This window comes from Protopterus annectens, chromosome 13.part0 (assembly GCF_019279795.1).
Source record: "Protopterus annectens isolate FY-2018-M chromosome 13.part0, PAN1.0, whole genome shotgun sequence".
Taxonomy (NCBI): Eukaryota; Metazoa; Chordata; order Ceratodontiformes; family Protopteridae; genus Protopterus; species Protopterus annectens.
The window spans coordinates 456,638,475-456,652,213 of record NC_056747.1 but is presented as its reverse complement, the minus strand read 5'-3'; the positions used below and the strand labels follow the sequence as shown (position 1 = coordinate 456,652,213).

Sequence of the window (13,739 nt, the reverse complement as noted above, 5' to 3'; positions counted from 1 at the left end):
AGTTACCGGGTTAGCCCAGCCAATTAGAGACTTCGTGCTAGAGAAATTTGGCCGAGTCGGAGCCGATTTTCGGCTCCAAACCCGTGAGTAAGGAATGTAGGCGAGATGGACCACATACATCAATCGTTATGGTGAGTACATAACTAACTGTTTCCTAAGGTTCATTTTTGGGAAAGATCCATTTTTTCTTTTAAAAATACCCCCAGTGACTTACCAAAGATACATATAACTATGTTTTTTAATGGCTTTCCTTATAAACTACTGAGCTTTTCTCCCCAGGCCTCCCCTGAAAAAGGACATGCGTCCAGTCGAACATTCCCAGTAAATAAATGTAAAATAAATAAAGTAAATAATACTGAGAGTTTACAAACTGTGCTACATTACGGCTTTACCACTTTCTACTACTCACTTATTCTCAGTTTTAATGGCTTTCAGAATGTCTCAAAGATTTTAACCCCCATCTTTCAGCATTATCATCTGAAAACTACTGTTCCTCAGATCATCCAGTAGAAATATCTAGAATGGTACTTCAATTACTTGTATTCAGGGACCTTATGAAACATCTGTTATTAAAGCAATTAAATAATTCAACATCTGCCATAAACTGTGTTGGTAAAGCTAATAAGGGCAGTGGTCGTACTGTGATTGGGGCAGAATCCATGCTGGGTGTTAGTTAGCAGTTTATTAGTGAGGAGAGAGTGCATTATTTGGGAATGTATACATTTTTCGAGGTTTTTACATAAGGGGGATAGAATGGCAATTGGACGGTAATTAGATAGTTCCACAGAGTTACCTCCTTTGTGGAGTGGTATTATATGTGAAATTTTCCACAGAGAAGGAGCACGCTGTTCTGATAAAGAGCAGTTAATGAGCCTGGAGACTGGGTAAGAGAAGGCTTTGGCTGCAATCTTTAGATATTCTGCAGGTAATTTGGCAGCAGCCAGGGTTGTGGATTTAAGCCTATTTAGGTATTTATATATTGTGCTAGTTGGCACAGGCTGTAAAGAAAAAAGGTTTTGGTCTGCTGGTATGGAAGATAGGTTTTGATGTGAAGTGGGAGAACCATTATCGATGAGGGCTAGGATAGATTTGGTGAGGTGTTCATTGAACTGGGTGGCAATATTATTGGTGGTGGTGTCAATGTTAGGGGGTGGAGTACTGGTCTTTCCTGGTTGTAGGATTTTATTAATGGCAGCCCGGAATTTTTGTGGGTTATTTTTGTGTTTGGTTTGAATTCCTGTATAGTGGTTCCTTTTGTCTGTCCTAATTTCTTTTTAGGGTTTGTTCCTTAGTTCCTGGTATGCCTGTCTATTAGTCTGAGTTTTATTTTGACACCACGAGTCCCACGCTTTATCTTTTTGTTTTAGTAGTAAATAGGTATCTCTGGTCAGCCAGGGGGCATAGTTGGATTTAGTTCTGACAGTTCTGATAGGGACAGGATGATTTAGAATGTCTAGGAAAATGTTATTGAAGTAGTCTACGGCACTTTCAAGGGGGAGAGATGACAGTGGTCTCCAGTTGCATTGATTAAATGCAGATGTGAAGTCATGGGTTTTAAAATTTTTTGTGCACCAGATTTGTTGGAGGGTGGAAGATTTTAATGGATTCACTCTGTGCTAATTATAAAGATGGGAAGGTGGTCGCTGAGGGTGTTTGGGAGGGAGACTGAGAGGTAGGATTGAGATGGTTTGTTACTAAGTATCCAGTCTAGGATGGACTCCTTTTTTGATGCTTTATCTGCCCGTGTTGTGATTTTGATTAGGTGAGTGAGACCGTGTAGGTTAATGTGGTTAGTGGGGTGGTGTGAGTTACAGGAGGACCAGTCATTATTAACGTCGCCTAGTATGATTGTTTCTTGGATACATTTTTGGGATAGCCATTCTAGAATGGATTCTACTGTTAATGTTATTGCTGGGGTATATAGGTACTAATTATATGCAAGTGTTTTTTTGAGTTGATTTTCAGCTTAGTGAACATAGTTTCTGCATTAATGAACTTGGGTCGTTAATTGGCTAACAATTTAATGGTCAGGTTGTTTTTGAAGAGGAGAGCAATGCCTCTGCCTCTTTTGGATATTCTGCCTTGTCTAAGACCTTTGTAACCAGGTAGAACAAAGTTATTATTATTGTTTAGTGGGTTTAGCCAGGTCTCTGAGAGAAGGACTATGTTGGGGGAGTAGAGGGCCAGGGTAGCATGTAGCTTTGGGGTTTTGTTCAGTATGCTCCTTATGTTTATGTTGAGTGTAAGGGGATCTGTTGATTTCCTGGGGGAGGTTAGAATGTTATTTGTTTGGTAGCAGTTATTGTTTGTAGGTCCATGGTTTGGGTGCACATCTCCAGTAAGTATGATTTGGGATGCTATTTGGATTATAGTTTTTAGGAATTTGTTTATAGATGTGTTATATTTTGAAGAAATGTGGTTGTTTAGTTGGTGTGGGGTTACTTTGAATGTGGCAAGGTCAACATTTGAGATGTTGTAGATAGGAAATATTACTGAAAAGGCTGGTTTGTCTTGTGAATGGGTAGGGCAGGTAGGGGATTTAGTCTGAAATTTTAAGTTGCTAGTGTAGTTGTAGGGGTTTAGGTGTGAGGTGATGGCAAGGCTTATTATTAATGTAAAGGTTAGGAATTACATTTTGCTCGGACAAAGTGTTGCTATATTGTTGTGAAGTTTTAGTAGGTATCTTTATAGGAGTGAGTAGGGATTTAGGTATGGGTATACTTTATGTAGGCTGTGGTTAGAGTAAGGGGGTTAGGTAGGGGGCATTAGCCTGAAGAGATTGTACAGTTTGGGTATTGTGTGAGTGAGGTGATGTGGGGTGAAGGTAGATGGTGAAGTAGATTGAAGAGAGTGAGAAGAGTAGTGGCTTTATAGAAATTAGGTTGGTGTGTGAGAGCATCTTAGGGGAGTGGCTAGTTAAGTATAAAGGTCAGGAGCCTGGGGGTGGGTGAGAATGAGGGTAGGGGAGTAGAGTGAGCTTGAGCATAGTGAAGAGCAAACGGAGTGGGAAGAGCCAAATTCCAGGTATGTGCAAGTAAAAACAGTCAATTGCTCTGAACTGTTGGCTTCTTAGTAGTAAATTTGTTTGACCATTAAGCTATTACATTTGTTATTGTAGATATTAGTGAGACTGCCTTGGTATGAACAGATGTGAGCCTATATAAAATGTATATAGTAAGAGGGCTATGGTTAAATAGAATGATGGAAAAAGTGAAACAAAATGTATTTAAGTTGGGAAGGGAGTCTATAGGGAATATATAAAATACAAAAGATGTCTGATGACCAAATTACTATAGGGACTAGAGGAAAAACTATAATCCAGTACCATGTGCAAGCTACTGTAATAATATTGGAGGAGGAAGAAATAGAATAAAAAAAAATCCCTGCTGCTGGCTCAGGCATTTGTGTTTAGCAAGTTAAGGATCATCATAAAATACAGCTTTCAAAATAACCCTTAGGTGGTGAAACATGCATATAATTGTGTTTGATTCTTCAGGGCAACATAAACTCCCGGTATCTTTTAGGTTTCACAGAGCTGGATTTTTGTGCCGTAAAAGGAGCTGCAGCAGTGTCATGATTGTTGGGAATGCACAGCAATTTAGGGATATAATTGTGTTTGGTTCTTCAGGGCAGCATAAACCCCCAGTATCTTTTAGGTTTCACAGAGTTCATAGGTGTTTACTAGGCTAACGACTACATGGGCCTTTTTAAGTATAGCCATGCATCCCAAATCTCTGACAAATTCTGATACCCTTGATAAATGTAAGCATGGGCCTGGGAGATGAACCATTTACAGGTTATCTGTTTGCATCAGAGACATAGGTGCCAAACCAGGGATGACTTTCCGGTTTCCCATCCAATTGTCCAAGTTGCACTTGAATTGGATTAGGAAGGAACTCTGCTTCACATGGATGGGGAGCCTGTTCCATAGATGGGGTAGTCTCTGGGATACATACCTATCTCTCCAGCAGGTCCTATTTATATCACAGGCAAGATTTAAGTCTTTAGAATGGGTAATTCTGGTACTGTTTGTTTTGCGGATATGCAGGAGTTTCATCAAAGTGGGGTCTGACAATGCCTTATATGCCAGGCATAGATCTCCCCTCAAAAGCCTGTAGGAGACAGAATACAGGGATAGAGCCTTGAGGCGGTTTGCATAGGACATATTAATTATGCCCTGTAGTCTTTTAGTGAGGAACCTCTGTGGATGTTCCTGTTGTTGGATATGCGTGGTTAGGTACATACTAAAGGGGGCATTGTACTCAGTGATAGGTCTGATGAATGCCGAATCAGAGGAACAATGACTTTCTTGGACTTAGATGCCATACCTTTGTTTATAAGTTGCGCAACATAGAATAATTTCGTCATAACTGTAGACATGTGATGATCAAAGGCTAGATTACTATCTATGTGTGTGCCTAAGTCCCTGACTTCTGGTCAGCTCTAAGGGGTGTGTTGTCAATGTGATAGTTACCAGGGATGGATGACTTCCTAAAGGATACTATTGTACATGTCTTAGCATTTAGTTTTAGTTCATGACTCTGACACCAGTTGGTTGTTTGTGTCAGTCTCTTCTGGAGAACATTTGTGTCTGTGAGATTCAGTGACAGCTCCCAATTTGCAATCATCTGCAAATTTAGTCAGCCAGAGACCACTGACATTGGCCTTGACTTCTGAGAAGTAAATGCCAAAAAGGAGCGGTCCAAGGACTGATCCCTGAGGGACTCCACTTGTGACTGGCCTCTTTGTAGAGGTGGAATCCCCAAGTCTAACTTCTTGGGTCCTGCCTGTGAGCCAGTTGGCTATCCACTGGGTGACATACGGGTTTTTACCTAACCTCTTGAGTTTGTCAACAATGCCAGAGTGGGGTATTGTGTCAAATGGCTTGGCCAGATCAAGGTAGGCAGTGTGAACGATTTTGCCCTCATCCATTGCTTTGGTGATCTTCTAAAAGAAGTCCACCAGGTTGAGTAGGCATGATCTTTACGAAATTAAACTGGGTTGGGTCCAGTGTCTGGAGATTTTCTATATCTCTGTGGATCATCTCCGTGATAATTCTTTCCATGGCTTTACATACAAGACTAGTGAGACTTATGGGTCTGAAGTTTCCAGGGTCTGTAGATGGCCCACCTTTGTGCAGAGGGATGACTGTTGCCTTTCTCCATTCATGAGGCAGGAATCCTTTTTGGAGGCTACAGTTAAATAGTAATTCCAGAGGCCCTGATAGGTCATGTTTCATGGTATTTAGAAGGCATTCTGCAATACTGTCTGGGCCCATTGATGCAGTGTTCTTGGTCTTAGAGAGAGCATTAAGGACCTGTTCCCTAGTGATAGTAGGGGGAGTTATATCTGATGATATTTCTTGAGCGAAGGTTCTGGGGGAGAGAGGAGTAAAGTTGGAGCTGAATTTATCAGCCACAAGGTTTGCTATATCTTCTGGCTCAGTACAGGTGATTCCATGTACAATGAGCTCTGCACACAGTTATGTACTGCCTTTGAGGTTGCTGCCATAGCTAAAGAATGCTTTGTGGTTGTCCTTGGCCTGGGAAGCCAAACTTACCTCAAATTTGGCTTTGGTAGACTATATTTGTCCAAAGAATATAAAGCACAAAAAACTCCACCGGTTTCAGTACTTGTCGGAATTTAATGAGGTAAAATAAAACAAGAATCCATAAACGGTAAAAACATTTGATTGGGTGGAATTAATTAATGGATTGATATTTAAATGGTGTTGGTGGATGTAGTATGCTCATCTGAAGAAGTTGGCGATGAAAACGTATTTGTGTTTTAACGTTTATGGATTCTTGTTTTATTTTACCTAATTAAATTCCAACAAGTACTGAAACCGGTGGAGTTTTTTGTGCTTTATATTCTTTGTTTACTGGTTTTTCAAGCACTTGTTCCCTTATTGGTTTTTAGACTATATTTGTCCTCTGAGTTGTTTGTTTAGTTTAATGAGAGTGCTTTTATCCTGCTGGGTGCTGCACCTCCTAATTTTTGCCATGATTTTCTTCCTCGTGTTATATATCCAGTTTGATTTTGTGATTCCACCAGGGTGACTTGTTTTTTGAGTTAGTTCTGTACTTCTTCCTGGTGGATACAGCTGCCTCAATGCAGCTATTAACATGCTTGTACAGGGTTTCTGTGAACAGTTCTGCATAGACAAAAGTGTTCTCATGGTTTATAGGGGCTTGAAATGTTGCCAGGTTCTCACTTAATAGCAGGAGGTTAGCCTTAGAATAGTTCCTGAATATTCCTGGTTTAGCTGGAGGTCAGGGTTTGTGCAGTAAAAGGATCCGTAGCAGTGTCGGAAATGCTGGGAATGCCCAGCAATTTAGGGTACAATTGTGTTTGGCTCTTCAGGGCAACATAAACTCTGTTAGATTTCACAGAGTTGGATTTTTATGCAGTAAAAGGAGCCTTTAGCAGTGTCGCAAATGCTGGGAATGCACAGCAATTTAGGGATATAATAGTGTTTGGTTCTTCAGGGCAGCGTAAACTCCCAGTATGTTTTAGGTTTCACAGAGTTAGATTTTTGTGCAGTAAAAGGAGCTATAGCAGTGTCGTGAATGTTGGAAATGCACAGCAATTTAGGGAACAAGCGGACAAACACACTGTGAGGCCAGAAGGGGAGGACTACCTATTTTAAAAATGGTGCCTGTTGGTTTACTACAAAAGCCACTCTCCACTAAACATCTCATTTACATGGAATGCTGTCCCACCTTAATAAAAAATGGTCATTAAAACTTGTAGCTTCTTACTCAGCTCAAATGAGCAGGGGGTCCTTGCCCTTATAAAATCTTTATCTGGGCTTGTAGTATGAGGAAAGGTTTTCTCCATGTTTGCCACTGCATGCCTGATTTGACTATCTGCTAAAATTAAAAGCAAACTAAGCTTATGTAAACTCCAAGATAAAATGAAGATTCATCTAAAGTCAGTATGTGCTGGTACTTACAGATAATAGATACGTTATCAAGTCATTCTACTCCTTCTACATGACATCTGACTAACTTATTTGATGGTTATTGTGAGTTATCCCTATTCAGAAAAAAATGTTTTGTTTAATCAAGTAACACATTTCTTTATCAATATTGTCTTACTGCATTTAATGTCAATCTGTTTCACTTTGTAGTGCTTTGTTTGTATTTTTTATTTCATACATATAGTTACTATTTATAATGTAATTATGTGTTATAAATGATACTCAGAATTTATAATTGCATCATCATTTCATATTTTGGTTTCTGTATCAGTGTCACAAGTTGTGACTGAAATGGGTTCAAGGACCAGCCCACATAAATTATAAAAGTAAAGTCCAAATCACCTAGACATAAAAAAGCAACTACAATTAGACTAGCAACATGCCTAAAACACACATATCGCAGATCAGTTCAGTAATCCCATAGAAACTGTAACATCCTTTAGACATCTAGAGATTTGACTTTACCAATCCCTAAACTTTCAGGAGTACATTGAAAAACTTGGGCCCAAGATCAACTACTTACTAATTCCGAGCACAAATATTATTCCAGTTTCTCTGTCCCCCTGCCATTAGTAAAGGAGTCCTACGGGTTACCACTTTTTGCCAAAGCCACACACAGTACTTTGACAATGCTTTAGTACATCTGTAACAAAATCTGCCACTTCTCTTGACATTTGGTGCATCAGTATGTTACCCTGTCAAAAGCCAGAAAGCCACCAATTAGGCTTTCAACTCTTCAAATTGCATAATCAAGACACCCATCACTTCTTACCATGAAACTGATGACAAACACCACACACCACAACCTCAGAAACAGTGCTAAAGCAGGACCCACGTTCAAAACATCCACCTGTAACACTTCATTGCACTGACCACAGCTTCTCAGTCCTATCCCTCAAACTGTGGCAGTCTCTGTCTGAACATATAACTGAAATGTCACAATAACTTCCAGTGCCAACTCAAACAATTTCTGCAAGAGAAATTTAAATGTAATAGGTCATGTCACATAACTAATAAAATCTCCTATGGCATCTACTCATTACTCTTTGCATTGATAGCTCTATATTCCTGCATAACACATGATACAGCAAATACCTTGTAAATATGTGTATACTTCAACTCCCACTAAACCCATCCATATTTACTTTCCCCCACTAACACTGAACTCCCCAGTACTTTCCTGATATTGCTGTATTTGTTGTTCTGTTTCTACTTATGAACTATCCAGCTAGTTTTACCTCGGATTATACTATAGCTTTTTTGATAAAATACATTGCTGCCATAGTGAATTTATGTATAATGTACCAGAACTCATTGCTCTACTGCTGGTTGTCTTGCATTTGTATTGCATTTTCTGTTTGTGTTATAGTAATTGTACTGTTATAATGGGCATTATAACCTAGGCTAGGTCTGCAGTTGCTCATGCTTGGTCAGTGCTCTACCCTAGAAAACAAATGTAAATAAAATAAATAAAATAAAAATAAACAAACTCAGCTTTTAGCAGGAATCCTATATATGCTTTGCAACTGCAAGTGTTTGTCACTGGACATTTGAGTGAAGTTCATATCATAAAACCTCAAAGATTGCTGGTGTCCTACCATGTTTGCAAGCCTTGTAGAAAAGCAAGGAGAGCGTTGCAATCTGCTCCTGTTCTCTTTTCTCAGAGTTTTTGCATTGCAGAGACACACACACACGCACATATAGCTTGGGAAGTACCGGGGGCTTGACTGTCTGCAAAAAAAAATTTTCCCCAACCTTGGCAGTGTTGCTGTTTTCACTAACGACCACCAAAGCTTTTAAATGTTTTTGGATGCAAATAATCAAATGTTGATTACACGAGATGTGAGTATTCATAATGATCCCTTGCAGTTCTATGAAACTGTAGCTTCACTGTGAATTTCTTTTGATAAGTATAACATTTTTTTCAGATAGCACCAACAGAAGTAAAACCTAATGGTTATGACGATGAACTGTGATACTGGAGACCTCGCTTATGATTTTCAGATAATGGAGTTCCTAATTTACAATTTGGTTTGTAACATTAAAAATTCCATTAATCAGTTTGCTGCATGTTTATTATTCAAGTAATCATCTGCCTAACAGATGGGTCTGTTACAAGCATCCAAGTCCCATTTGCTCGAAGATCATTGTCTCGCAGCCAGAGACCTAAGAGTCTTTGGAGCACACACAGACTTCTGCTTGCAGTCAAATTCAAATACATGTTCAGCCATGCGCAGTGAGTGGAGCTGCCACCCTTGCTGAAACACATACTTGATTTTGTGCAAGGTTAACTGCAACAGCTGTCAGGAGGCAGTTGGAGAGAGTGGAAGTGTAGATTGGGGTTTCAGGCAGTGAGCAGTAGGGGGATTTAGGTTTGGAGGGAGGTTTAGGGTTAGAGAGTGGGAGGGGAGTTTAGGATTAGAGAGAGGAGTATTAAGTTTAGTGAGTAATTAGCAACTTTGGGTTTAGTGAGTAATCAGGGACTTTAACGTTGAGGAGGGGGAATGGAGTTTTAGGTTTAGGGAGGTGAGCAGAAGTCTAGGTTGAGGAAATGATCATGGAATTTAGAGTTAGGGTGCAGGAGGAGAGTTTTACAGTTAATATTAGGGAGCAAGGATTCAGGTTACTGTTAGGGACTGGGTGGGAGTTTTTGAGTTTGAGGTAAGGCTCTGATACGGCTCTGCAGGCTGATGGTGAGAGGGCTAGGTAATTAATTAACTGGAACCAGGCTAGTTTGTGTTAGGGATTTGCCATTTAGAGGAAGTGCCAGCAAGCAAGTGCATGCAACCTACTAGTACTCAGGTACACGTAGTAGATCTCAGAAGCATAGCTGCTTCAGCCAGCACCCTGGACAAGTACTATGATCTAGCTTACCACCTCTCAGCCCTTCAAGTGAACAGCCAAAAAAAAAGACAGAAGTTCCTTCTACTGGTACCCCAGCCAAGTGGCCAGATGCACTACACACACACACACACACACACACACACACACACACACACACACACACACACACACACACACACACATACACACACAAAGCGTTCCTTTTCCCCAGCCATTCCGGTCTTGTTTCTGTGCCCTCCACCCAACCTTCCTTCAACACATATTGGCTGAATATGCCTCACAATACTTTATGCCTGGGACTGTTGGGCCTCTCCCCCTACTTCAGTTACGCTGCTGGTAGATCCTAACATAAATTTGGCCATCATTTACTGAAAAAAAGAACTGATGAAAATTCTTGTGATGGCACCTACTTCATAGAATAAAATAAAATAATTGAAGCTAGATATCCACACAGCAGAGATTGTTTATTAACAAAAAATAAAGTAATTAAAACTTAGATAATGGATAAGCGCTTTCGGAAATCTTTCTTCAGATCCATAAAACTACTCCTGTTCCAAGGCATATAAGGAGGGGGGATTAACCAATCAGAATTATTGGTACTTACGTATTATCGCAACCAGATTTTCACGGTTGTGAACTTCGCTTCATTGAATACAGATGATTGCATGAAACACTGCAAAGTGTTGTACAAACTCATTATTGCTGGCAAAAAATCTCTGGATTACCTTCAGGAACATAAAAAGATGAAACAATCATCTTCCCTTTTTGCGTGCATTACAGACGCACGCTTGAATTGTCAGGGATGCTGTCTTAACTGATGAATGGAATATTTGAACTGTGAGGAACTAAGCCCTCACAGAAGGAAAACACAGACACAGGAACAATGTTTTGCGTAAGGTACTACTTTGTTAAAAGTGTGTAAACAGAATGGAAAACGAGCATTGCAATGCGAAAGTTGAGGAACATTACTCCTGGTAAAATTTCAGGGTGGATGATGTTGATAGCTGTATATGGGTTCCTGATTAAACCATACTAAGAACAGTACGGAAAACATGTTACTGGCTGATGATGCCCTTCTTCCTGTTGTTACTGCCATGTTTGGACCTCAATATGTGTGTAAAAATTGTTAAAAATAAAAAAAAGTTATGCATAACTCCTGTGTCTCTGCCTTTGTATGTGGGGGAAACTGATGAGCAATTGCAGTGGGTAAGACAGCAGCCCTGACAGCTGAAGCGTGTATGCACTTTACTGCAAGCTACATGACATGTTGGCAGTAAAGTGCATACCGTAACAGCAATATTAGCTTACATATTTTTTTGGTGACAACCTTTCCTAAAACAACTGTCAGTGTGAAAGAAAACCTATAGTCTGACATTGTCACGCCATGAACAGTTACATTTCCACAATGGGAAACGACCGTTATTATCGCAAAAGTCTGGTTGTAATAATAATTACCAAATTATTTCCTGAGCCGACGCCTTCTAAGTACCAGTTTTAAAGGTGCAAGCCCATTTAAACCTAGTTCACAGTCAGCTGTTATATCTGCAATCCATTGAACCTCTTTTAACTCAGTAAGGTTGCACAGATCTCCTCTTCTTAGGCTATTTATAACTACTTCTAGCACCATATGGATGTTGTTATTTTATTTTGTTCACTGTTTTTTTGAAGCTATACTTGCTCCGTTCGAACTTGGTGGTCGTTACTTCATAGAATACTCATTTGTCAAGTCTTTGCAGAATGGTTCTTTTTTTCTTTTTTATCTTTCTTTTTATCCCAAAGCCTAATATGATTTCTGAGTGCACATAGGTGAGGCATTTTGTAGCACATTTTAGAGACATTCAGTATTGTTGAATGTTGTATTTGTTTGTATATAATGAGTGGTTATATATGGATTTAAAGATGCAAGTAGGAAAGGAGGAGGCTCCAATGACAGCATCAAAATACTGTTTAGGAGCCATCTTTTAGCTTCACTTATACTGTTTTTATTTAAGCAAAGACTTATTTTTACAAAAGAAATATGAACTGCTTTGAATATTGTTTCTAAAGTAAAAATAACCTGGTCTTAATGTAACAACTTCCCAATAGCAAGCATAGCATCATACAATGACAGCAGTAGAATAGTTATTTACATAAACCATTATAGACAGTAGGTTGCATGCTTTCAGAACTTTTGGGGGACTACTTTGCAAGAATTTTCTGAAAGGAGTATTAGAAATCTTAAAAATGTAACTCATTAAAATATTTTTTCTTGTGTTCCTTTCTAGTCCTGGTATCTGGGATAATGGTAGTCCCATTTCAAGTATTCGAGAAGGATATGCATCGCTGATCAAAACAGAGAAAGAGGATGCCGATTCTGGTTTTATGTGGAAAAAATGGGACGACACAAGAGGGAAGAGGTTTGATCTCAATTGAAGGAAGAAAGAAATTTACAGACACAGAAGAGGAAAGGAAATGAAAAAGTTTGACACTATTGTCTGATGATTGGCATACCTTCCCTAAAGACTGATGCACTTTTGAAACTTCTTCCATTGGCTGCAGCTTTCAGTTCTGCCCAGGTTTATGCAAAAAAAGAAAAAAAGAAAGAAAAAGGAAAAATCAATCAACTGTGCTGATTCTTTCTTCATGAAGGGTGGGAGAAGTGATGTCCTTTTTCAGCTTGATTAAGGGTTTTGCTTAGCTGAAGTTCATGGTCAAACTGTTCCTTAATGCTCAGTAATGCAGCTCCTGTTCCAGTGACATTGCAAAGTTGACTTTTTTGCCATATTTTTTTAGCTCTTTCATATATCCTTTTATTCAACTGGAAAGTGTGTGTTCCTGCACATTCAGCTTAAATGCTGCCATATGCCATATTTTACAGTAGAAGAAATGAACAGAAGCCGCTGTAAGCTGATGCATGTAAACACTACTGAATGCATCTGTTTTTCTTCGGCAGTTTTAGCCTTCAGCAGCTGTTGGGTATCTTACTTTTTACTGATGTCAGTCTGTGGTTAGCTTCAGCTGCTATAGTAGTTCTTGTTGCTGAAATGTCATTAGGCAACAGTGCAGGCGAATTTTATCTGCAGGTCAGATGTCTGCGACCTTTGTGCAGTTGGACTGCAGTCCCTTGTATTGCATCTGATTGTGCCATGTTGGATACACCATATTTATCTGGTTGCTGAAGTCCTGGCCCAAGAATGTTGCACCCAGATCCCATCTTGTGATGACAGAATTAGAATTCCTGGTTATGAAGAGCAGTATTCTAAAGTGGTTCTGTGCAGCTGCATGGAACCTTTAAGGTTAGGGAGATAATAAATGGACCTTGTAAAAGTGATGGAACCACCCGTCTGTTAAGTATCTGTTTGGTTTTGAAATCTCTTTGTGGTATCCATGGAAAATGCCATGTTGTTCTTGTGGTTAAGCCACTATTTTGAAGGCATACACCACAGCTCACTCACGGATCATAGTCCATACACATTATATAAAGCCTCAGAATTGTGATGATGTATTTACAGAAACTGTCCTTTACACTATCCTTTACTTGCATTGACAATTAAAATACAGTGATAAAATATATTTTAGTAAAACATATACATTTTTCTAAGGAGGGATACATAGTTTTTTTTTGTTTTGTTTTGTTTTGTTTTTTTTGTTTTGTTTTTTATTTAAAAGTGTATCAGTAGATATGTGTTCCAGTGCCTGGGATAGATCTGAAAGCAGGCTGTCTGATGGTACTCCACCTACTCAAGGGACATCAGTCCTCTGAGATTTAAAAAAAAAATAAACAAAAAAGCTACCTACTTGAAAATATTGTTTTATTGTTTTGAAATAGCAGTTTGTGAATAAACTCTTTCTAAGGGGAAAGGGACAAAAACTAAGATTAAACTAGTTGAAAGACCATATCCTCCAGTCAGTAGTTCTTCATCCTTCCTCTTTG

The 13,739-nt window shown here is 39.3% G+C and overlaps 1 protein-coding gene across 4 annotated transcripts in view; it reads left to right on the top strand.

Moving 5' to 3' along the window:
- Nucleotides 1–13,414, top strand: part of NFIC (nuclear factor I C) — a 1,851,273-nt gene extending 1,837,859 nt beyond the window's left edge. For all 4 annotated transcript variants that reach the window (XM_044054106.1, XM_044054104.1, XM_044054105.1 and 1 more), the window contains one exon: nucleotides 12,091–13,414. In XM_044054106.1, coding sequence (XP_043910041.1) covers nucleotides 12,091–12,238 — 148 coding nt within the window. In that variant the 3' untranslated portion in view covers nucleotides 12,239–13,414. The remainder of the gene's footprint in view (nucleotides 1–12,090) is intronic.
- Nucleotides 13,415–13,739: the final 325 nt, after the last annotated feature.